Raw genomic sequence first — 24,470 nt, 5'->3', positions numbered from 1 at the left:
GTTCTCCAGGACTGTGCCTTGGAGCCTAGGTAGAGTTTGAACGTGCAGTAACTGGAGAATGGAGCGTCCTTGGAGGGCACTGGGGCAGAGAGCCATGACTGGGAAGCTGGCTGGTGACTCCTGCAGTTGAGTGTGGACGATGGTGGACAGTGAGGGGCTGACAAGCAGGCCTCTGTACCACGCAGGTGGAACAGAAGATTCTGAGTCATGTGGGGTCTCCTCACAGGCTTTATTTCACACAGGCTGGCAGACAGGAGCCCTCAAGCTGACTTTTTCTCCAGTTCTGCAGGCCCTCAGCAACTTAGTGAGCCTATCCTCGGAGAAACTGGCAGGACCCTTCTCTACAGAGAGAAAGGGTGGTACATGGAACTGGTTTTGCCCCAGGCCCCCATGTCTGGCCCCATGCCAGCCCCTTACTCTCTCTGGTTGTGATTCATCACCTCGGCAGGAAAAGAGTTGCCTTAGTGGAGTCTCTTTTAAGTCCTTGGAGCATAACATTGAGAGCCAGAATCTGGGACAGAGGAGCTGGGTTTGAATTCTGACTCTAACCTGCTGCCATGGTGACTGTGGACACATTACTCAGCTACTTGGTTGCTCAGTTTTTCCATCTGCAAAATGGGGACAACGTGTGAATCTGCTCCACAGGAGTTGTTGGGAACATGAGAAGAGCTGCACATAGTCCCTGGTCTCTGCTCTCAGTATTTATTGTCTTATGATCATGCTTGTCCCATCCTTGCTGTCTCCAGCCCCTGACTGACCCCATGACTCAGTGGAAGGGGGAGGTCTGGGGCTCAGAGGCTCTCTGGCCACCCACAGAGCTGTTGCAAGGCCAGGGATGCCTGGGTTTGCCCCATCTACCAAGTACGTTTGCACTGTCGATGCTGAGATCATCGCTGCCAGTGGCCGCCCAGCCTCATCCAAGCTCTTGTAACATTCCCCAGGGCTCTGGGGGTTCCTTGTGCCCCAGTCCTGCGTGGGTAGAGCTCCAGGCAGGCAGCACGTTTTGGCAGGTCCTCAGTGGTGTCATTGGTAAAGAGTTTCCTGTGGCTGCGCTTGTTAGGGTTGAGGAAACACAGTTTTTATAGTCCCCTTTTGTTCTTCCCAGATGCTAATAAACTGTTTAAAATTTGGTTAAAATGCTGCTTCTCAAAAACAGACAAACGAGTTGTTTGGGAATTTCTCTTCCCCTGTTAGTCCGAGGTCATCAAGGCTGGTCTGGGGAGAGGGCCCGGTTTCATCATTAGAGTGTGTCTTGCGAACGTGTTTGGTATTGATTTCTGTCTGCAGGGTCTTGTCTTCCTGGAATTGTGGGTCGTGTGCTAGAAAGCACCTGCATCCCAAGCACTAGGCTGGGGGTGTGAGCCCATGCTGTGTGCTGTGTGCTGGGGAAAGCTCATGGGCTGGGATTCCTTGCCTCTTGACTCACTTATGAGCCTGAGCCAGTCACATCACCTGGGCTGGGTTTGTGAAATCCTATGGATTATTGTGAGATTATAGTGGGATTTCACGTACTTCTCTTCTGCTAGAGATCAGTGATTCTCAGTCTTGACTGCATGGTACCATCATCTGGGGGAGCTTTTAGAGAACACTGACCCCAGACCCCACCTTACACCATTTCAATGTTATTTGGGGCAGAACCTAGGCATTGGTGCTTTGTGAAAACTCCCCAAGGGATTCTAATGCACAGCCTGTTGAGAACCATAGGACTAGCCCAGAGGTGGGCACACTGCAGCCCTTGGGCCAAATCCAAATGCTGCCTATTTTTTGAAATAAAGTTTTATTGGCACCCAGCTGTGCACATTTATTTAGTTGTACATATGGCTGCTTTTGCATTACAGTGGCAGTTGAGTAGAGTTGTTGCCACAGAAACTGTATGTCCTGCTAATCAAAATATTATCTACTGTTTGGCTCTTTAGAGAAGAAATTTGCTGACATCTCTCGCTAGACTCTTCCCCTCTTTGAGGGCAGACACTGTCCTTCTATCCCCTTCTAGATCACCACAGGCATTGCTGAATTCCAAAACAGAAGTGGCCCGGGTCAGTCCCAGCCCATCAGTTGGAAGAAGAGGCACTGATTAGCTTAGGCTGAGACCGTCCCCCACTGAGTGACCTGGTCCCAATCTGGAGATATGTCTCATCTCTTTCCTGGATGGTGACGCTGTCTCTCAGCGGGCAGGCTTGTGTATCTTCCCACCCTCACATACTTTTAGGAAATGAGCCAGTTGTACTGCAGAGCAGCACCCTTTGGGCTCTCAAGCTGGGGGGCTTCTTGAGGAAGTGAGAGAAGGGGTTATACTTCTAAAAGCTTGGACCAACTGCTGCCTCTGCCACCCCCAGTGCCCTGCTTTGGGGTGCCATAAAAATCGCAGAAGGAGCAGAGATTCCAGTGGCAGAGGGTCTTCGTCTAGGTCCTCCTGCTGGCTCACGCAGAGATCTGCCCAGAGATCCCTATGGCAGGCAGCTCACTGCCTCCTAAAATAACCCTGTGCTATTTTGAACAGCTGTGTTTGATCAGTCTTCCTAACCTTGAGTTGAAATCTTTTCTGTAACCTCCACCAGTTGGTCCTCATTCTGTCATCTCTGGCCCCACAGAACATGTCTACATCTGGTTCCAGGAATTAACTATCCATCCTGCACTGCGCACACATGCCCCTAAATCTTATCTAGAACATACACACTTCTCAGTCTCTTTAATTATGCTCATGAGACATGGAGTCCGGGCTCTTTATCATCCTGGTGGCAGCTCTTAATTAAAGTGCAGGGCCCAGAGCTGAACGTGATTTTCCAGCATCCCTCAGATTTGTGCAGAATGGAAGGAGACAGTTCCTCCCTGGTGGTGGAAGTCATAAGGTCACACCACTGTCAATGCCCCCAGTGGGCAGCTTGGCTTTTGAGAAGCCATTAGACCATGCGAGCACATGCATCACCTTAATAAAGGTCCCAGGCAGCTGAGACTCCTGGGTTCTTGCATATCTATGGCAAGTTATGGCATTATTTCTCCTTCTGCCCACATCTGGCCTGGTGGAGTGTCTGTGGGCTTCCCAAAGGGCTCTGTCCCTTCCTGGCTTACCCTGGAGGTTAGAGACATGCACCCAGCCCCCTCACCTGGCAGATGTGTAGTGTGGTTGTGACAGAGCTCCGTGGGCCCTGGATTTATGACATCCCTGGGCCAGGAACGAGGTTAATATTCTTAATGGCAAAAGGGTGAGCCCCATTATTACCCCAGCTCATTAATCAATGGCAGAACCCGTTTTACCTGTTAGGTGTCCTGGTGTGGGAAGTTCATGAATGGGAATCCAATTTCCTTTTTAAAGCCAAGCAACCTCTCCCCTTTTTAAATCCGGGAGGCAGTTCTGGGGAGGGTGTCGATATTTTAGAGCAAATTTTTTCTTGGGTGGAAGGGGCTGTGGGCAGCCTTTGAGGGCCCTCCCTGCCTTACTCACCAAGCTGACACAGCTGGCCAGGGGTGCTGGGAAAGCGGCAGCAGCTCACTCAAGCTGGTCCCTAAGCCAGCGCCGCCAGGTCAGGACAGCTCCAATTAGGGGATCCAGAATGATGGGGAGCTCAGGGCCATCCGTTTAGACCTGTTGCTCACAGATCAGAGGATGGGCATGACGGAACTGTGGAGAGGGCAAGTGGGGCCAGACCACTCAGGTGGACCACTCAGGTCCACCACTCAAGTGGAGCCCTTTCAGATTGGCTGGTTGGCTGGGGTGATGGTTTAAATGTCCCCAGGGAGTACATCCTTCTGGGGTTCGTATCCTTCTCCCCAAACTGTTCATCGTTCAGTCATGTCCAACTCTTTGTGACCCCATGGACTGCAGCATCCTAGGCTTCCCTGTCCATCACCAGCTCCTAGAGCTAGCTCAAGCTCATGTCCATCGAGTTGGTGATGCCATCCAGCCATCTCATCCTCTGTCGTCCCCTTCTCCTTCCGCCTTCAATCTTTCCCAGCATCAGGATCTTTTCTAATGAGTCAGTTCTTCGCATCAGGTGGCCAAAGTGTTGGAGTTTCAGCTTCAGCATCAGTCCTTCCAATGAACATGTAGGAGTGATTTCCTTTAGGATTGAGTGGTTTGATCTCCTTGCAGTCCAAGGGACTCTAAGAGAGTTTCCTCCAACACCACAGTTCAAAAGCATCAATTCTTTGGCGCTCAGCTTTCTTTATAGTCCAACTCTCACATTCATACATGACTACTGGAAAAACCATAGCTTTGACTAGACAGACGTTTGTTGGCAAAGTTAATACAGCCCTTTATTAATTCTTGTTAATGAAGCAGGGGCCTGTGTTCAGGTTCACCTTCTGGCTCTTATCCCCATCCTGTGCTGACTGATGCTTCTGTGTGCAGAAGTGGGACCCCATCTTTCTACTGCCTCACAGCTGCTGTGAACACCTTCAGAACAACGCTGGAGCTCATTGCCTCTAGTGTAAGGACATGCCTGCACTATTTTTGGTGGTAGGTTGTGGGGAGTAGGAGGAGGTGGGATCCTGGGCAGGATGGAGGAGGCAGTAAGCAATGGAGGAAAGTAATTGCTAGAAGCCCGCCACAGAGCATGGCTCCAGGCGGAAGCGGTGCTTCCCCAGGTGTGGCCTTGGCAGGTTGCAGGTGTGTTCCAGTCACAGGGAGGCCGAGGAAGAGGAAGGGAGACTTCCAGCACCCAGCTGATGAGGGAGTGTCGGGGTGGCCCTTGCCCAATTTGGTGTGTATCTGAGCCAAATTGGCAGAGCTTCCTCTTCTTTCTTTCAAACCTCCCTTCAGAGATTTCGTTCTGCTGTCGGGAAGGAACCCAGGATTTTTGAAACTCAGGCGGCAGGCTGTGGGTGTCACAGAAGAGCCAAAGACTGGAAGGGAGGCTGGCCAGAGTTGAAACCTGCAACACTTCGTGTGCTCTGAGGCCTTGGAGAAACTAGGAAATCTCTCTGGGCTTTGATTTATCTCATCTGAAAACAATATAATTAGGAGGATGAAATAAGACAGTGTTAAAATCTCAGTCTTGCCCGACAGTGGGTGTTCCCTCCATCCTCAGCATCATGTCCGAGCCTCTTGACAGTTCTCACCCTCGAGCACCCTCAGGCTCTTGGAGGGTCTGGTTTAGGTTCTCAGGTCCTGGCACCAGCAGACCTCATTTCCAGGCGGTCGTCCCAGGGAGTCGAGCGGGGTCTCACTTCCTGGCAGAGAAGTGTGCGAAGCGAGAAAGCTGATGGCGGGATATCATGTTGGGGATATCTCCTGATGGTGCCTTGTCAGAGAGGCACTCAGCCTCCGCGATCGCTTGATTCACACAGTGGATCAAAGTTTACTATTCTGAAATTGATAAGTCTGTTCAAGAAACCTTTGCCTCTCTTTAAGGATAGAACATTTCCAGTAGTAAGGGATTTATGACCTTGTTTGGAAGGAGATTTTACAATGTGCACCAGTAATTAAGGCCACTTCCGGCTTGATTCATGAGGTTACTGTCCTGCATCGTGTTGGCATTTCATAGAGACCAGGTCTCTGTGGTCTGGAATGTGCCCTTGGAGTAAGTGGTGGGAAAAGCAAACCCCCTTAAGTAGCGGATGTATCCCAGACCATTGAAATCCAAAGGAGGGCTTGATTTTTTAAAACAGTGTTGAAAAAACTGAAATATGCCTTATAAACCTGGAGGAAGAAGGCTGGACAGGTGGACTGGTGACCAGGGCTTTTCCTGCCATCCCACCTGCTAGTGTTTGTTCTGGTGGTGCCATATCTCCAGGGAGAGATACTGTACATCACTGAGGACCAGGGGGGCTGGGGTCACCTGTCACAGGAGGCTGGCTCAGGCAGATAGCTGAGCCGACATGCAAGGTCAAGGTTCACAGCCACGGCTGTCGGTCAGTACCCTGACTGGACTTTGCTCATTGGATTTTTTTTTTTTTTGGTTTAGGGCAGACCAGAGCCCTTCTCTCTTTGACCATTGGCTGTGGTAGAGGGCACGTCTGACCCTTACAGCTTATCTGGAAAAAAACAAAAAACTGAGGTCCTTGGCCTCCTGGAGCATGTGGGGGGCTGGGGACGTTGTGCCTTTATGGGCATGCCTGTACATTCACGTCTGAGTGCAGGTGCGTATGCTAGGCGTGTGTATATATATTTACTTATTTTATTTACTAAACACTTAAATGATGTCTACCTTGTGTTATGTGCATGATTCCAAGCATTTGACAAATATTTAAGACACAATTCTTGTAACAATCTCCTAAGGTACATCTTTGTATTATTCCCACTTTATAAATGAGGAAACTCGGGACAGAGTGTAAGTTGTGTAGCTTGCCTAAGGTCATGCAGCCTGTTGATGGCCCAGCCAGAAAGTGTACAGGTGCTTGAGTGAAAATATGCTTGTTTCTAGTACCCTAAGCATAAGGGGCCCCTTATAGGCATGAACTCAGGCTTCCCCCTGGAGAGGAATGGCCCAACAAACCCTCCATCGATTCATTAGCTCATTGACCCATCTAGCATTTACTTGGCCCCCTTTATGCCAGGCTGGGACTGAGCATTGGGATGTAGATGGGCAGAGCCAATAGAACCACCCTGTGTTGAAAGCTTTGGGCACTGTGGCTTCACCTTGGGGTTCTCAGGGCAAAGGCTGCAGGTCTGAAATCACTCTGCTGCTGCTGCTAAGTCACTTCAGTCATGTCCGACTCTGTGCGACCCCATAGACAGCAGCCTACCAGGCTCCTCCGTCCCTGGGATTCTCCAGGGAAGAACACTGTAATGGGTTGCCATTTCCTTCTCCAGTGCATGAAAGTGAAAAGTGAAAGTGAAGTCGCTCAGTCATGTCCGACTCTTTGCAGCCCCATGCACTACAGCCTACCAGGCTCCTCCATCCATGGGATTTTCCAGGCAAGAGTACTGGAGTGGGGTTCCAGTGCCTTCTCCCTGAAATCACTCACATATTTACAAATCTGGTGCCTCTGGGTAGGGGATCCAGGAGCAAAGAGAATGGGGAAAATGTGTCCATGAGCCTGGACAGCTCAGTGGTCCTAAGTCCACGAGTCCACCCCCCGGGCTCTAGAGGGCCTAATCAGAGAGAAGTCTTGTAGAGCCATGGGTGATGGGATGGAGGGAGCAAGTGTGCAATGCCCACATGTGCTTATTTTACTGTATTTCCTTCCAGTCCCCCCCCTTTTTGGGGGGCTGATCCACACAGAATGTAGGATCTTTGTTCCAGACCAGGAATCAAACCTGTACTCCTTACATTGGAAGCTCGAGTCTTAACCACCGGACCACTAGCCAGGGAAGTCCTGCAGTCCTTTTTTTTTTTTTTAATGTACTTAAATATATGTCTTTCTTTCTCTCACTCTCTCTCTTTTATTTTTTTTTTGGTGTTATATTTTAGAAAAATTGAATCTTCCTAGTTTCTATGTTGAAATCAGATTTTTGTCAATTGCTGAAGTGCCAAGGATAAGGCTTTTTTTTAACCAGTAAAGATTCTGGGGACTTCCATGGTATTCAGTGGCTAAGACTCCACACTCCCAATGCAGGGTGCCTTGGTTCCTTGGTCAGGAAACTGGATCCTGCATGCTGCAACAAAGATCAAAGATCCCGCATGCTGCCACTAAGACCTCCCGGCACAGCCAAAATAAATCAATCAAAAATAAATTTTGAAAAGATTCTGTTACCCTCTTTTGTTGGCTGCATAGTAGGGGCCCTCAAGCGGCTCACCTCATCCAGGAACAAGTCAGAACTCCAGCTGCCGGTTCAGAATTTTCTCCTTCTGCACTTTTGGTTGTGGTCTGGGCCATAGATGTCTGCACCAAGGAGGTGCATTTTTAGACTCTGCTGAGAACAGTGTTACTGCAGGCCACTCACTTCTCTGCCTGTGGGGTCAGGCGCCGGCACGGGCTGCCAGCGTCCTCAGCTACAGGGTGGATGAAGTGTGGGTCCTGCAGTGGTCTGGTGCTCCATCAGCCAGTCAAGGGGGGCTGTGGCCCCTCTGCACACAGGCTCACCCTGCTGGGGTCTGTGGCCCCCAAGGCCTTTCCAGGTGCTCACGTGTTCTACCAGCCCACCCACTGCACTGGAGCTTCAGCCCTCCCTCAAGCTGTCAGGTGACTTTGCAGGCCTCTGAAGGGACTAGTGGCCCATCATGGTCCCCATTTGGTTTTGTCCAGGTGCTGGTTACTTGTTCTCTGGAACGGTGGCCCTCGCCCAGGAGAAAATGACCCAGGGCCTTTGTGTGGGAACACTGCCTGTGCTAGGGAAGCTGGCTTCCAGGGACGGCCTGCTTCCATGAGTCTGTACAGTTTCCACCACCTTTTCAAAGCCATTATTCTCTGCTCAGAATGCTTGGAGGGGATGGGACCTGGAGATCCTTCTTCCCATTGCGTGGATGAGGAACCTGAAATTCTGAGAACAGCGGTGTGGGCAGGCTAGGGGCCAAGTGGGACAGGAGTCTGGGGCCATCTGATGGGCCCGCCTGTTGCTGCAGCTACGTGTAAACTCACCAAGTGTGAGGCTCTTCTTGGCCCCCGGCAGTGGATGCTGTCAGCCTCCTCCTCCTTCCTGCTCACCAGTCCAGCCTCCTCCAGCTAGCTTGTACCTGCATCTCTCCCCGAGGCTTTGTGCAGGACCTGCAATGGGGTGATCATCCTTCCCACACTCGTGAGGCAGCCCAGAAGTCAGGGCTCAAGAACAGCTTCCAAAGGGCCCTCCCAGAGTTAGCTGGTGTCTGGTTCCCCTGTCCTCCTCACCTTGGTAAAATGATTCTGAACAGTAGGATTATGTAGACAGTGTTCAAAAGTTTCCAAATTGGGTGGAGTTTGGGTGGTCCACCTTGGTAGCTGACTTGATTACCCAGCTTTCCTGCTGCTGTCCCTCCCTGACCCGTTTCCCCATCCTTCCTAAGTGTCAGCTCCCAAATATACCACTTGCACCTGAGTCCTGGCTTCCGGTTCTGCATCTGGGAGAACCCAGACTAAAATACCTGGCCTGTGGCATCTCAGGTGGGAACAACATCCTTTCCCGGTTCTCTACTGCTTTCGCCCATGCCAGTATGGTGTTATCCCTCGGTCCGTTGACTCAGTTTCTTCCCACCCCTGGAGGAAGATGTTTTCACAGTGAAGGGGCGAGAGCTCAGGCTCAGAGAAGAGGAAGAGACATGCCCAGACTGCCACACCTGGGGAGAAGCCAGAAAGCACTGAAGCTCGGGTCCCTGAATTCAGTACCGCCCTGTACATCCCCGCCCACCCTTGCTCCTGCCCAGCGCATCTTGTGAGGGCCCTGCTGTGCCCAGGGGCTGATTGCCTTATGGAAGGACCCGCCGGAGTCTGCCTCCCAGCAAAGAGCACATCATGAGTACAGGGTAACAGAGACAGATATGACATTGCAATGTTCTGTCCCTGGTAACTTTCCCATACCTTAGGAGGGGCCAAGTACATGTAAGAAAAAGTGCTTTGGGCTTCAGGGACAGCTGCTTAACTTAGAGGACTGCCCGAGAGAAAGAGTTAATTGAGGCTTGGTTGCTGAAGGATTTGAGAACATGGCATTGTTTTCAAAAGTGAATCACCGTTTATTGAGCACCCATTATTAAGCTGAATATAATTGGAAACTTGCAAATATGGTGGTGGTAATTATGGCCGATGCTGCATGTCCTCCATAAAAAGGCAGTGACTCGGGGGTGGCGGAGGGGCCGCTGTTTAGTGCTCACATCTTAGAGGCGCTGGGGCCTGGCCTGCCTTGCGGCTCCCAGGTTGGAAAAGTGCATGAATCATCCTAATGGGCTGCATTCAGAGAGAATGACCCTTCACTTAGTACGGTCCTGCACCACTGTTGCTGATTATTGAAATGCGCTGTGCCAGGCTGGGCCCCGTCTCCCCTTGATCCAGCTGTGAGCACAGAGCAAAGGCTGGTGGGAGAAGCCCCCTTGTTCTCCACTCCTGCTTTCTCCTGGGCCCTGCGTGGAGCATGGAGGCCTGGTTTCCAGGGGTTTTCAGAAGTGCCAGAGACCTCGGGAAAGGCCTTGGCTTCTTTACTTTACATACTTTTCCTTTGCACACTGCGTTTGCTTTACATACTTTTCTTCTGAGTCCACTGGAGAAGTTGTTCTTATTGGACACAGCCTCCTGTTACCGTGAGAAAGCCCCACGGGCATGCCTGATCCTTCCTTGGGAAGAGAACAGTGGATGGGACCAAAAAATGACTCCAATTCAGCCATCTAAAACCCATTTTGGAAGCAGGCGGCTATAAATATGTATGTAGGTCACCAAACGACTTAGGTTTTTGTGTGGCTGGGATTTGCCAGGAGTCTGGTTCTGTCACCCTGCTAATGAGCATTCTGTTACTGGGCATCCAGGTGACTTGCAAGACCCTTCCCCTCCCTCCCCAGGCCTCAGTTTCCTCCTCAGTAAGAGGAGGGACTCCATCAGGCTGGATGATGGGTTGAGATGATGATCATCAGAACTGACATTTCTCAGGACTCGCCATGTGCCAGCCCCGTTGTAAGTATATCACGCAGATGGGATCATTTTATCCCCACCCCGCTGTCATTTTATAGACGAGGGGCCTAAGGCCCCGAGAGGTGCCTGACTTTCAGAACCGTCCCCTGTCCCTGCTCCTGATGATGGAAAGTCTAGAGAGCCCTGCCAGGGAAGAAGAAAATCCCCATCTTAGCCTTCCTGTCCTGGGTCTGGTCTCAGAGTGCTTTCTAGGCAGTAGCCCCAAACCCAGGAGGAGCACTTGTCCCCTCTTGAGCAGGAAGCTTGGGAGAGAGGACTGTCTGGGAAGGTGGGTGCGGGTGGTTGGGGTTTGCAGGAGGGCTGGGCCGTGCTGAGCCAGAGCTCAGGGGAGGACAAAGTGATGCCCAGTGGGTATCCTCAGGTGGACTGAGCCTGGCCTGGGGCTGCCTCCCACAAGGAACTGTCTGTGGGGATGGATGAAGGTTCTTGTGAGAGGAGCTAGTGTGTTTTTCCTGGGGCATGATTGTGGTGAATATGCCCCAAAATTTTTAAGAAAGACTTTAAGAGAAAAATTAGATAGGCATCCAGGTATCACGGGAATCATGTGGAGCTGGGAGTGAAGAAACATTTGGTTATCTGTTTCTGGCACTGACCTTCACTCCCCGTTCCCCAAGACCTCCTGCTCCCCAGTGCACTCGTGCTTTTCAGGCTATGGAAAGTAGAAAATGTTGGGGTTCCGTGTGAGATTTCCTCTGCACAATTTTTACACATAAAAGTTTGAAACCCACTGGACTAGATTGTCTCCCGAGGCCCTCTGAACTCTGACCCCACATGTAGTGACTCTGCAGACCCCCAGGTGCTTCTGTCCTCAGGAGGGAGGCACTGGATTCTCTGTCTGTAGGTTCTGGCTAAAAGCAATGAAAAAATACTAAGACTGAGCTATCTCTGAGTTCAAAATAGAACCTCCCACTGCTTGAGAGATGCTGAGAAGCCAGTCCCTACCACATAACAGCAAGGTTCTGGGGTAAATGAACAGAGGGCCAGGCCAGGCTCCACTCCAACAACCTCCCACCCAGGACCCACAGCCTTCTCCATGGGGTGAAACTGAAGGAGGGCGAGGTGTGCATGTGAGAGGAGGGGGGAGGCGAGCAAGCAGGGCTGGAGAGGCGCTGACGAAGGCTGTAATTTGGAATGCATTTTTCCTGACAGGTTGGAGCCTGCAGGTGTCTAGGCAAGCAGCTGTGGCCTTGGGAGGGGCAGGACTGGAAAGACCAGTGGAGACCACCGCCTCCTGACTTGCGGGCCAGCTAACTGGCTGGTCTGTAAAGAAGCGTTTACCACAAAACACCCAAGAAACGGATGGCGGCTGCTTGGATAGTGACAACTGTCCTGAATGACTGAACCGTAGGGTTGTGAGCTCCCGCCCCTGCAGCCTTATGGGCAGAACCCTTGACCTCCGTCAGTGAAAGAGGGGCCTAGCACTTCGAGATGACTCTGCGTGGCTGAGTCAGACCTTAGAGGAGAGAAAGGGAATCTGTCCTAGGTCGGTGCGGAAAAGCACTCTCCCCACCATCTGATTTCCAGGAGTTTCAGCTGAACGCCTGAATGTAGCTAATTAATCTTCCCCAAATTAATTTTCTTACCATGTCAGAAATGATTTATTGGTGTGCCTGTAGGTAGAGGTGGTCTATGATGGTCAAAGCCAGGGACAAGGAGTGGCGAGCAGGGACTGCTTGCCTGTATCTCCGCATGGGGGCGGGGTGTCCCCACAGCCCTGTGTGTGTTGCAGCCTGTTTTGTGGACCCCTCGGAGCCCTGGGCGTGGGCATAGACCCAGAGCACGCTGCCATCTCAGCACATGGAGGGTGGCCTGGAGGTTCTCTACCTCTTAACCAAGTCCCTGGACTAGGTGCATCCTCCGCAAAGCATAAAAGGCGAAAAAAAGGATCGTTCACAAACATTTTTCTTTTTGTGGTTGAGAAATGTGACAGCTGTTGTCATGCCTAATTGCAGCCAATTTTCTCTCTGTAATCATCACTGGGGCCTTTTCTGGGGTTTCTTCTTGGGTCTTTGTTTTGTCTTTCGGACTAGATTTTCAGCTTCCCATGGACAGAGACCCCAGCTTGATCCCGGGCTCCCAGGAGGTGCCACCATAGCCTATTCTTTATAAACTACTGACATGTCCCCAAGTCATGATATTATTTGCTCTTCGCGAAACTCACATAAAGTTGAGAAAGCAAATAGTTTTGCCCTGTTTCACGGAAGAACTGCTGGAGCTTGGAGAGATAAAAAGAAGCTTGGTCAAAGTTAACCCGCAAGGGTGAAGGAGAGTCGGCTCGGGCCAGAATGCTCTGTCTGGGACGTTTCTGCTTGGTGGGGGTCCCTTCTGTGGAGCCACTCGTTTTTCTGTGTTTTTGCACAGTTCTGGCCTGCTGCTGGGGCTTTGGAAATACCACCCATCTTGGTCATGGTTGGGGCTGTGCAGACAGCCACCCAGCTAGGTATTCCTTGAAGCCGGTGTTCTGCTGTGGAGCAGCTGAAGCTGCACTAACAAACAGAGCACAGACAGGTGGTATCCAGTTTTCTGACCTCTACCCAAACCAGACAGCCACCTTAGAGCTTCTGCTTGGGCACCTGAATGGCAGGAGCTCCAGTTCCCAGGCAGCTGTTCCTTTCACTGGCTGTTAGATGTCCTTCCTGACTCATCGAGCTTACTCCTGTATAGTCTGGGTCTGTGTGGAGCACCTGTCTACCTCCTCTTCTCCAGGCAGCCCCTCATCATTGGAAGCCCTCTCCAGGCCCCCAAATCCCTGTTCTGTTAATGCCATCTCTTGGTCAGCATGGCAACTGAGTCTCCCTCTTGAGGATGTCAGGCTTGTCATGGTGGGCCCCAGAGGAAGACCAGGACTCCAGCCTGCCAGTCCCCTGATGGGGGCATAAACAGGGAGCCACTGGCTGCTGCTGCCATGCATGCTGTTCACTTACCTTCAAGGAGCCCTCCTGACCCCCAGAGTGGAGGGGAGGGCCAGGTTGCCCGCGTGGCTCCTGGGTTTCAAGCTGGAAAGCCAAGACACAGAACCCCAGGCTGTCCATGGCCCCTCTGCCCCTGCACAGTCCAAAGGCAGGCCAGTCATACTCTGGCCTGTATTTTCAGCCAGGGATGTTGAACCTCTCTTATTTATTTATTTTTGGCTTTATTAATAAATAAAATAAAATTGATTGATTGATTGATTTTTGGGGTCTTCTGTGCGACATGGGCTTTTCTTTAATTGCCACGAGTTGGGGCTACTCTTTGTCGCAGTAAGCGGGCTTCTCATGGCGGTGGCTTATCTTACGGCAGAGCACGGGCTCCTGGGCACTCGGACTTCAGTAGTTGCAGCTCATGGGCTCAGTAGCTGCTGTCCCCAGGCTTCCAGAGAACAGACTCAGTAGTTGTGGCACAGACTTAGTTGCATGTGGATCTTCCCAGATCAGGGATCGAACCCATGTCTTCTGCATTGGCAGGCGGATTTTTTTTACCACTGAGCCATCAGGGAAGCCCCTTAGTTGTTCTTTAAAGTGGTCCAAAGGCAGTGGGGAGGCTTAGTCATTTAATCTGGGGCTCCTGACCTTTTTGAGAAGTGCCTGACATTTTGCAGGCATATATGAATGTGATGGAGGGAGCAACAACTTTATCAGTTATCAGATTCCCAAAGAGATCCATGACCCCCAAACCATGAAGAAAGCTAGCACAGTTTTAAGAATAAATTGATAAGGAATGGTCCAACTGGGACCATGTAGAACATTCCCAGGTGTGTTCACACGCAGTTTGCTTTAGAGTAGAGCAGACAAAAGCCATGTGCCTGGAAAGGACACAGAGCCTCATGGGTTGCCGCCCCCTCACTTTCCAGGAAGAGGAAAGCAGCGGAGGTTGGTGGAAACTGGTCTTGCCTCATCCCGCAAGTGGCTGAGCTGGGGCAGCCCGATGCTGCCAGTTCTCACAGGCAGCAGAGCATAGGAGGTGCCTGTATGGCTTGGAGGAGGTGCCTGTGGGTCAGTGGGGACAGCACAGGCCACCCCGTCCTGGAAGGTAGAGCTGCCCGTCTCGTGTCCCTTCTTTTCAGTAGGCTTGAGTGCTTTTAGCAGGGATACCTGTACATTTCAGCTCTTCTCCACAGTCCCACCAGCCCTCCCTGGAGCCAGGTAACCTTCCTGGAGAGTTTGAACAGCAGTCTTGTTCTGATAGGATCTATGCTTTGAACAGAGAGCATTGCCCATCTTCACAGCCAGGCCCAGCCTCAGCCCTGGCTCCCCTCAGGGGGCAGGGCAGTATCTGGCCTCCCCCCAGCTCAGGCATGTTGCTCAATCTGACCAGCCCTCAGGATTGCACAGAGGATGCCATCACTCCCGCGTCTTGGATCCTGGAGATGGATCAAGGCGTGTTGGATCATCTCTTACTCCACTTGACCCCCAGGGAAGAAAGCAAGAGAGAGCTGCATTTTACACTGACTTCTTGCTTCACTTTATTGAACAAGGCTGAGAAACATCTGGGAAAAGTGGAATTCCAAAGTCATATCGAGAGGCTTAGCTTTAGATTGGTGGGCGAGGGGGCTGGCTCTAACTTAAGGTTTCCCAAACTTTACTCATAAGAATCACCTGGGTTACTTATTAAATATACAAGTTATTAGGGCTAAGAATCTGGGTTTTATAAAACAAGGATTCCAGGCCACGCCTATCTTCAGGCTAGTTTAAGAAGTAGTTTATCTCCTCTACCAAAAATAACCTGTGAAGAGGAGTGCTTTGGAAAATTTAGTTTTTCATATAATTGAGTAATAAGTTTTTCTTGTTTGAAAAATGTATTAATATTACAGACAAGTCTCCTTTTATTTTCTCTCATCACCCCATCCTAGTCCCTCCCTCCTCCCAGAGGAATTGTCAGTTTGAAGAGTCTGTCTCCCCAGACATTTTTGTTACATCAAATAGAGATACAAGTTTCTGTTTAATTTTCATAAATAGGTATCATCTTGTATTTATCATTCTACAACCTGCTTTCTTTCCATTCAAAGCTATATCATGGAGCAGTGTTGGTGCAATAGCATTAGAGTGACTGCTTTTTTTTTTTTTTTTAATCTAAAACATAATATTCCTTAGTAGAAACTGGCACGGTTTATTTAGCAATTCGCCTATTGATGGACATAGAAGGTTCTTGAAGTTTCTCTTTATTACTTGCTTTAGTGAACATCCTTGCCCAAGTCTCCCTTGTGCACATTTGGGAATAAATACAGAGAAGTGAAACTGTTGGGTCAAACCACGTGCTTTTTTGGAGTTTAGTGGATTCTGCCCAAAGTTAGCCTTCACAGTGGCTCTACCATTTACCTTTCCACCCAGAGCCTGTGGAGAGAGAGGACCCGGTTCTCCATACAAGTGCCACTGTCTCGTTAAAGCACGTGGGCCTGTGCCCAAGTGGAGGCCCCCACTTTCCTCTAGTGCTTCCCTTTGGGGGTGAATTGAAAGACTACCTCCCATCATGAAACTAAATCCTCGCGAAAACCCAGGCTTCAGACTGCTGTCAGGGATGGACCAGTTCCACCCAGCAGTGTGTGCAAAGCAGAAAGGAGGCCTGTGGAGCTAACTCCAGAGCCCTGTCAGAGGGGCACTGAGTGTGCTGGGATTCTAGAATCCTCTGGACTGCTGTGGAAAGGCAAGGAAAGTGAAGTTGCTCAGTTGTGTCCAACTCTTCACAACCCCATGGACTGTAGCCTGCCAGACTCCGTTCATGGGATTTTCCAGACAAGAATACTGGAGTGGGTTGCCATTTCCTTCTCCAGGGATTCTTCCCCACCCAGGGATCGAACCTGGGTCTCCCACACTCCAGGCAGATTCTTTACTGTCTGAGCCGCCAGGGACTGCTGTAGGCCATGTACAAAAACGGGAGGTTGGGACAGGGCTCTTGAGGACAGCACCCACCCTCCCCACCTCGCTCCCGCCCCGCTCCAGTTTCACCGCTTTATAAACCTATGAAAGTCCTTCAGGGCCACTGGCTAACCTGGGACTCTCCAATTTTGTTTGAAAGCAAGAAAAGGCTTGCCTGGGTTTTAGCCATACCTGGCTTCTTATCTCGGAGAGGGGCAGGCAGTACACCCATCCCAGGAGGCCAAAACCATGAAAGACGACGTGTTAGGCAGCCACATCTAGTTAGGCAGCCACACTCAACAGCCGTCCTTCTGCTGCTCTCCTCCCTGGGGAGTGGTGGGCCCAGTGGCCTGGCTTCCCCTCTCAGCTCTGCACCTGCCTGTGTAAGGCAAACTGGCCATCTGAAGGGTCCAGTGCCCTGTTGGGTGTTTGCCTATTCAAGATCAAAATCACGGAAAGCTTCTTGTATACCTGAGTGGCCTGACCTACAGAGGGGTCCCGGTTGGCTCCCTTTTGCTTGAACTGTTTAATTAGATTTAAGGTACTTGTCCACTAACAGGGGCATTTTAAAGCAAAGCGTGGTGTCCCTGGGCAGCTTGGATAGTGGCCACCCTTGAGGCCGGTGGCACATTGCATGGCTAAGCTCCCTACTCAACTCTCCTAACTCTTGGTTAAATTTTTACTCCAAAAACCAGGACAAGATTTTGTGAAAGGTCAGACAGCTCAGTTAGTGTTTGCCGAGTTTCACGTTGCTTAAACCTCAAATTCCCTCCCCTCTACCAACCTTACTTTGAAGTTTGAAAGGAAATTGATTAAATATTATACATTTTTAGGAACCTTCCGATTTGCTTCTTAAACTAACAGAATTCTAAACTGTTTTTTTGTAAACGGAAGGATTTTCAAACTGTCAGCAGGTATAACTAGAACCATATGTCAGCAGAGACCAGGAGCTTTCCCTGGTTTCGGGATTTGTAAATTCTTATTGAAACGGAAGCAAGCAGGGCAGGCAGCCTGAGGGCCCCCATGACAGCCTGAGCTCAGATCTCATTTTAATTAGAAAATACAGATAGCGCCTGCTGAACCGAAGGCCTCCCAGAGCTCCCGTCCCAGGGCGAACAAAGATTTGGTTTGTATCCTTCTTGCCTCCGTGTTTGCAAATTACTGAGCACTTCCGGGAGGAGCTGGAATGTTGATTTCTAGATTACGCAGCCGAGCACCCTCCCCAGCTAATCCCCCCAAAGTGATTTTTTTTCTCTTAGGGAAATATTTGCTCCCTTCCTCGTTGCAGAATAGTCGGAGTGTGTTCACGAAGAAAAGAGACTGCAAGGAAGGCGAGGACGAGAGAAATGAGATTACATGTCATCCACAGCAGGTTCATCATTTGAATTCTGAGACACAAAACCCTATGCACCCCAGATCTGCATCTGAGCTGTTCTGTAGGACAGTGGTTCACGTGTCTAATTTTCTCCCTAATGTGTTCTGCAAATGGTAGAGTAGAAATATCATATGGAAGACATGAAAGGCCCTACCACTCCTCTCCCCCATCTCTCCCTGCCCGTGTCATTTGAGCTCAGGGAGTCCCCAGAAAGGCCACAATTACAATGTCAGCATCTGGAAGCGCCTCCACTGGGACTAGAGCCTGACCCACAGCCGCTTCGGAGCGGTGGCAGCGGGCCCCGCACATGCTCAGATGGTGCCCCAGCCCTGGGTCTTTCACGGATAAGCCTGCCCTTGTTCAGGGAGCAGTGACTGCTGTGTGCAATGCCTCCCGCCGGCCGTCCTGGCCACATGCTGGTGACAGGGCAGCTGCCCGCGGTCCTAACGTGGGCATCACATTCCGGGCAGCTGGAGGTCACTCTGCTCACCCGGCCAGGGCTGCTGCCACAAACTGCCACTTACCCGGCAGACAAAGGGGGATTTTTCCCTTCCCCTGGGTTTACAGGCCCCTCAAATGCCTTACATTCCAGGAGCTGGGTGAGAGTGGAGGCTCCTGTGGTTTCTAATTAAACCTACAATTTAAATAACAATTCATGAAACCCCAAGGGTTGAGAGACAGGCTAACCTGCCCCCCTCCTCCCAAAAGAGGCAGCTGGGTGGCCCTGGCTGGGAGGCTGAGGACGTGCCCTTTGCTAGATGTGGGACCAAAGGAGCCCAAGTCACAGTGAGTTTTGGTGGAGCGAGGATGCATTGAAAAGGGACCTGTGCTTTCCCCTCTGGTGAGGGTGCCCCAAGGGGCACCTCCAATGAGAAGAAAAGTTGCTGTGTTTGCTTTTAGCATGCAACTGGGAATTTTTACCTTTCTCCTGGGAAAAGAGAAAGCTTTGAAGTATTCAAAACTCAGATTTTTTTATGATCTCGGGGACTCCCCTGGCTGCCCCCACCACCTGGCTCCAGGTGACTGCTCTGTTTGTTGTGGAACTTTCGTTGTTTTCTGGAATACAGACAAATGAGGAGTCCAGGAAGGAGGCAGAGGAACCAGCCAAGGGTCTCGGTTCAGCCCCCGCCCGCTCTAGACCTCAGTTTCCTCATCTGTCACAGGAGAGTCTTCTGATATGTGGCTTCCAAGGCCCTCGCTGCCCTTAGCAGTCTGTCTGGCCATCCCCGAGCTGCTCTTGTGTTTTCACTGGGCCCGGCTGGGGCCTCAGTCATCTTTGCAGAGCGTTGATCTCACCGAATTGTTGTCTGATTATCCAAGGCATGGTTGTGTTCCAGATTTGGGAAAGTGGAACGCTGGACATAATTATCTCGAGACAAACTCTTCTATGCCTCAGCCAGCACCAGGAGCATGTCAGCATTTCTGGGCTTTCTGCGAGCTCCTTTCCAACTTTCCTCCCTCTACATTCATTCCATTACTCTAAGCAAGTCACATCCCCCGAAGACGCCCTCCAGGTTCTTGCCTCTGTGCTTCTGTTCTCACTTCACTGTGCCTGGAGCAGCCATCCTACCTGTGCAGGCCCAGGACCCTCCCTTAGGATGGAGCACAGCAACGTGGGTTCCCTGTTACCCCTGCAAGAATCAGAGCTCCCTGCTGGTGGGCACCAGTTCAGACTCCTGCCTCCACCTCCCCTTCCTTGCCCACCTGGCACAGACTCGGTTTATATTTGTTGAAGCAAAGCCTGGCTGTGAACAGAAGTGAAGTAGAAAGCCCCAGGTGGACTCACACCCTTGCCATCTTCTCTACAGGTGACCATCGCTGATGACTACTCGGACCCCTTTGATGCCAAGAATGATCTCAAAAGCAAAACAGGAAAGGGAGAGAGCGCAGGCTACATGGAGCCCTATGAGGCCCAGAGGATCATGACTGGTAAGCACAGACACTTGCAACTCTGCGGGGAGGTGGATGGGTCACATGGTCACCAGCCAGCCTCTGCAGGGGAAGATGTGTACTTTGGAGGTGGTGGTTGGGGCGGTGGCACTGTGTTGAATCTTTACCACAGGTTATCTGTTCAGGTTTCACTGACCTCAGGAAGAACCCAGCAGGGCACAGTGACTGTCCAGAGATAGTAGGGTACTAAGTACAATTCATCAAGAATTCATCAAGAAGTAAGTGGGGAGGTGGGGGGAGTTTCCCTTAGGAATTTCTAATTCAAAAAAGATACAGCTTTTGAGGTGGAAAGCTTGGAGCTTCCTAGCATCCAGGGCAATAAGAGAAACAGGCAGGGTTACCTTGCTTTTATTACTTAGTAGAAGGGGGCAGACTAGGTCTTTAGGGACAAAGTTATCCCTGCCCCCATCCAAGAAAATCTTTGTTTTAGGACAGGAAGCAGCTTAAAGCACCATGGTCTTTGTGGCAGGTTTATAGGAAACACAGAGACTTTCCTCCTATAACTGTTTTCCTATTGGCCCTTGATAATGAAACCTGTCAGAGCAGCAGTGTGGGGCCCAGAAGAATGTGGCCGGGTATGTGGTATCCTGGGGGGGTCTGTTTTCACCAGAATAATACTTGGAACATCTTAAAAAAAAAAAAAATGGTTATTTGGCTGCACCGGGTCTTAATTGTGGCATGCGGGATCTTCAGTCTTTGTTGCGGCATGTGAGATCCTTAGTTGCAGCATGTGGGATCTAGTTCCCAGACCAAGGATCGAACTGGGCCGCCTGCCTTGAGGAGCACAGAATCATAGCCACTGGACCACCAGGGAAGTTCCAGAGCATCTTTAAAGAATTAAGAGATATCAGATAGCAGCCATCTTGACAGACCCCAGGCATGGGCGGGTGGTAGGGAGATCACAAGCAGGGGAGAACCCCTCCATGAGGGGCCCCCTGGTTCAGGAGGATGGTCCAGGTATGGAAGAACGCTCGTGGGTTGGCCTGCTCTTAACCTGAGCAGGACAGTGATGTGAGCAGGGGCACCATGTACTGCAGACCACAGGCAGGTGGCCCTGAATTCTGAGCCTGTTGAGTCGGTGCCCCATATGTCTTAGGGTTTGGGATTCAGGTGCCTCCTTCTGTGACCCTCTTATTGTTTATTTGGTGTTCATGTTTTTGAGCACGTTCTCCTGATTCCTTCTGAATTTAAAGGAGGAAGGGAGGGACTTCCCTGGCAGTCCAATGGTTAAGACTCTGTGCTTCCGCTGATTGGGGAACTAAGATCCTGCATGTGGTGTGGCCAAAAAGTAAAATAAAAAATAAAAGAACATATTGAAGAGAAGAAGAAGGAGGGGGAGGAGGAGGAGAAAGGGAAAGGAAGCACCAGTTACTGAGCTCTTAGCACATGCTGGGCCTGAGTTGAATGTTTCTCTCGGGCTGTGGAGACCCTCTAGGATAATTGTTGAAGAATCTGAGTATCAGTCCAGGCCCTGCTTCCAGGACTCTGCCTCATGTTCTTCCTGCTCACGGAAAGCAATTCTCTGGCTACCTGTGTAGGCTCCAGAACACCAGGCTGCTTTGTGAAGGGCTGAGTCAGGAAGCAACTGGTCAGACTCCCGAGGGCCACCTCTTATGCCCTCTCCCATCTTCCTGATCTCTCTTGGCAGAGGAGCCTTTGTGGGCGCTCTGACATACATACTCATTAAGCCTCACCATGTCCTTGCAAAGGAAGTGTTGTCTCATTTCACAGGTGATGGAGGCTCTGGACAAGTCACTTCCCTGGGGTCCCACCAGCAAAAAAGGGAGAAGGCATTACAGATCCAGACCTGCATCTTCAGAACATGGGGGCGGGGAGCTGACAAGGGTGGGTGGGAGCATCTGCTGCGAGCCAGACTTTGGGGAGAGTCTGCAATTGCTCAGCGTCTCTGGAGTGGAGCCGGGCTCCTCCTGGGTGCTGTCGTGGACCGCAGCGGTGAGGAGCTGATTTGCCAGGTGGAATTGTCCTGAGGGACTTTGGCTTTTTAATGAGGCACACCCACAGGGGCAAGGCCCAATGCAGGGCAGTTTGAGTTTACCAGAAACCTGTTCAGATCTCAGGCATTCTCTGTCCAAAGAAGCATCCTTCTATTTTCTGCTCCGTGCTTTCTTCGTACCTTGGAGACTATGCTCAAATTTACCCACGTTTTTATGTTTTTAAGGAAATAGGTGATTAAACTGGACATTTTCTGGGTGTAATGACCTTGCAGCAGCTCCTTTGACTTGGAATTCCTTGTGTGTAACATCACCATCACCGCAGTGACTGATGGCGGGGCTGGGGGCTGGGTTAGCCAGCACCGTGTAAGTGTTCCAGGAAGTAGCTCATTGAGCTGCCGTGAAGCTCGCATGGGAGGGGAGGTGACAGAGGTGGGTGCCAGGGATGGCAGCCCAGCAAGGGGTGGCACAGAACAAGTTTACGTTCGACCTTTTAGGGTGACCTTTCTTTTTTTGATGCTGTAATATTTATGTGTGTGAGTGCACATAGCTTCTAGTAACGGGGCAGGTCTCTTTATGTAAGAATAATGCTCCTGGGATGAGCACGGCCTCTGTGCCTGAGATGGCGTGCCTCTCTATACTGGTCTGAAAGGAGACCAGGCTGATGTCAAGCAGATCTGGGATGGTCACTTGCCACCAAGTGGGCCTCAGTTTCTCACTGAGAAGCAGGTGCCTTAGAGTGGACAGTCACTAGTACTTGTAGCCGCTTTTGGCTGTGAACTAGCTGTTTTGACCCTGGGTGGCACGTTCTGTGATTCTGTTTTTCCCGGTTTAAGGAAGGATAGATCAGTAATAACAGCAGCAGCAGTGGCAGCCATTGCCAAGTTCTCTCATACTTGTTTATAGCACTTGGTGTGAATTCTTGTCAGATCTTCACCATTACTCTTTGAAGTGTAGGTGCCCATTCCCCTGATAAACTAAGGCACAGAGATATTAAGTAATTGCTCCAAGGCAACATAGCCAGGTAGTCAGTTGGGGGTGCTGTCTGCCAACACCCTGTTTAACAGCTACGTAGGGTCTGTCCAGCTTGATTTTCAGCCTCCTCATCATGGCCCATGTGGAGTAGGGGGCCTATGATTAACTGGCAAGGTTTTGTTCTCCGCAGTCTTGGCACCACGCAGCAAGCGGTAGAGAGCTTGTGGGAGGTATGATTTGGTGAACGGAGAACTCAGGCCACCCCATTGGCTGTAGCTAGGATGGAGTGCATGGAGAAGCATGCCTGTTTTTCCAGGGGCTCCTCTTACCCACTTTCCTCTTGTCTGCTTCAGCTCACCCTCTCCCGTCGGCTCCCCTAGTGTCATCCATGGGATTTAGGTTGTGGCTCCAAGATGGAGGTCAGGTCTCCATGGAGCCTCAGAATCCATGTATGCCTGGACCTCACTTTTTGTCCTGATCACCTCTCTCACCCCAACAGCAGCTCTGGAGATAACACCTAGGTGTTAAGGAGTTAACACCTAGGGCTCTATGGAACCCCCCTGGAAAGCTAGTAACCCAGTCCCAGCTTTCCTTTTTATAGGTGAGGAAACTGAAGCTCAAAAAGGTCATGATCCTTTTGAGACTTTTTAAAACATTCTGGTTAAATATGAAGCTACTTTGTGAAGTACTGAGTTACCCATCCCTAGAGGCATCCAAGCAGAGGCAAGACAACCAGCACTGGGAGAGGACATGAAAGTAGTGAAGTCTCAGATGTGTGGTTGGTTCAAGCTACCTCTTAGGCCTGTGCCAGCCCTGAGCTCCAGGGTGTCCTGATTCACTGTGCCCTGCCCTGTCATTAGACACCTAGGACCAGTCCCACAAAGGGAGCACCTGAGACCAGCTCTGAATAGGAGAGGATCTGGTTAGGGCTGGCAGCTTCCTTTCTCAGTGCCAGCCTGACTCACAGCAACTGTTCAGTCCTGGTTCCCCTTTTCTTATTCCTTGGCCCATCCCTTGAGGTCAGGTTCTGGTCTTGACCTTTTCCATGTGTGCGCTGAAGAGGAAGGATCATACCACTTCTTGATGTCCATCCTGCCCCTGTGTCTACCTTTAGTGTCCCCAGGCCAAACCTCCCACTGAGCTGGTAGAATCATGCCACCCCTCTCCAAAACCCTGCTTTGCAGCCCATTCTCTCCTTCTTCCCTGAGGCTTGATGCTGGGACTTGAGAGCTCCAGATGCACAGAGACACCTACTGATGCAGAGGGAAGGGTGTTGGGCTGAGTCAGGCCCACTGGGGTGACTGTGTGGGCCAGGGTGCTTAGCGTGTTGGGGACCGCATTGTAAAACAAGGCATGTAACACTGATGTGAGTCTTGGGTGGAGGAACAAACTTCGTACATGTGCTTGAGATCGTTGATGTTGGGGGCAGAGGGCCTGTTTGGTCCTTCACGTGGTTTTCTGTGCTGCTGAATTCTCTGACCAGTCCCCATTGGGGCCCTGCCCATTTGGAGTGCATGCATGCATACTCAGTTGCTCAGTCATGTCCGATTCTGCAGTGCTATGGACCGTAGCCCGCCAAGCTTCTCTGTTATGCGATTTCCCAGGCAAGAATGCTGGAGTAGGTTGCATTTCTAACTCCAACCCATTTGGAAGTGGGTGGCCAAACAAGCAGGACGCTGGAGCAGTTGGTTCCCAGGTCCTCTGCAGTACTTTGGTACCCGGAGCCTTTGCCAAGCCCTGCTGTGTAGGCATCTGGACCATGTAGCCTAGGCAAATACTGCCTCTGCCTCTGGGAATATCTGTGAAGCATGGAGACAGACATGGACCCCAGGGCTGGTTGGTGCGTGGAGGTGAGCTGTAAACCTCCAAGAGTTCAGAGCAGAGACAGCAGCTTCCTGTTGGGCCATCCCAGGTGGG

At 50.9% G+C, this 24,470-nt stretch overlaps 1 protein-coding gene across 1 annotated transcript in view; it reads left to right on the top strand.

The window, feature by feature from the left end:
• SHB (SH2 domain containing adaptor protein B) overlaps window positions 1-24,470 on the top strand; it is a 135,484-nt gene that overhangs the window by 30,395 nt on the left and 80,619 nt on the right. The window contains exon 2 of the mRNA XM_061425716.1: window positions 19,485-19,605. Coding sequence (XP_061281700.1) covers window positions 19,485-19,605 — 121 coding nt within the window. The remainder of the gene's footprint in view (window positions 1-19,484; window positions 19,606-24,470) is intronic.

This window comes from Bos javanicus, chromosome 8, assembly GCF_032452875.1.
Source record: "Bos javanicus breed banteng chromosome 8, ARS-OSU_banteng_1.0, whole genome shotgun sequence".
In the NCBI taxonomy this organism is placed as follows: Eukaryota; Metazoa; Chordata; class Mammalia; order Artiodactyla; family Bovidae; genus Bos; species Bos javanicus.
This window is presented reverse-complemented; position numbering and strand designations above follow the sequence as displayed.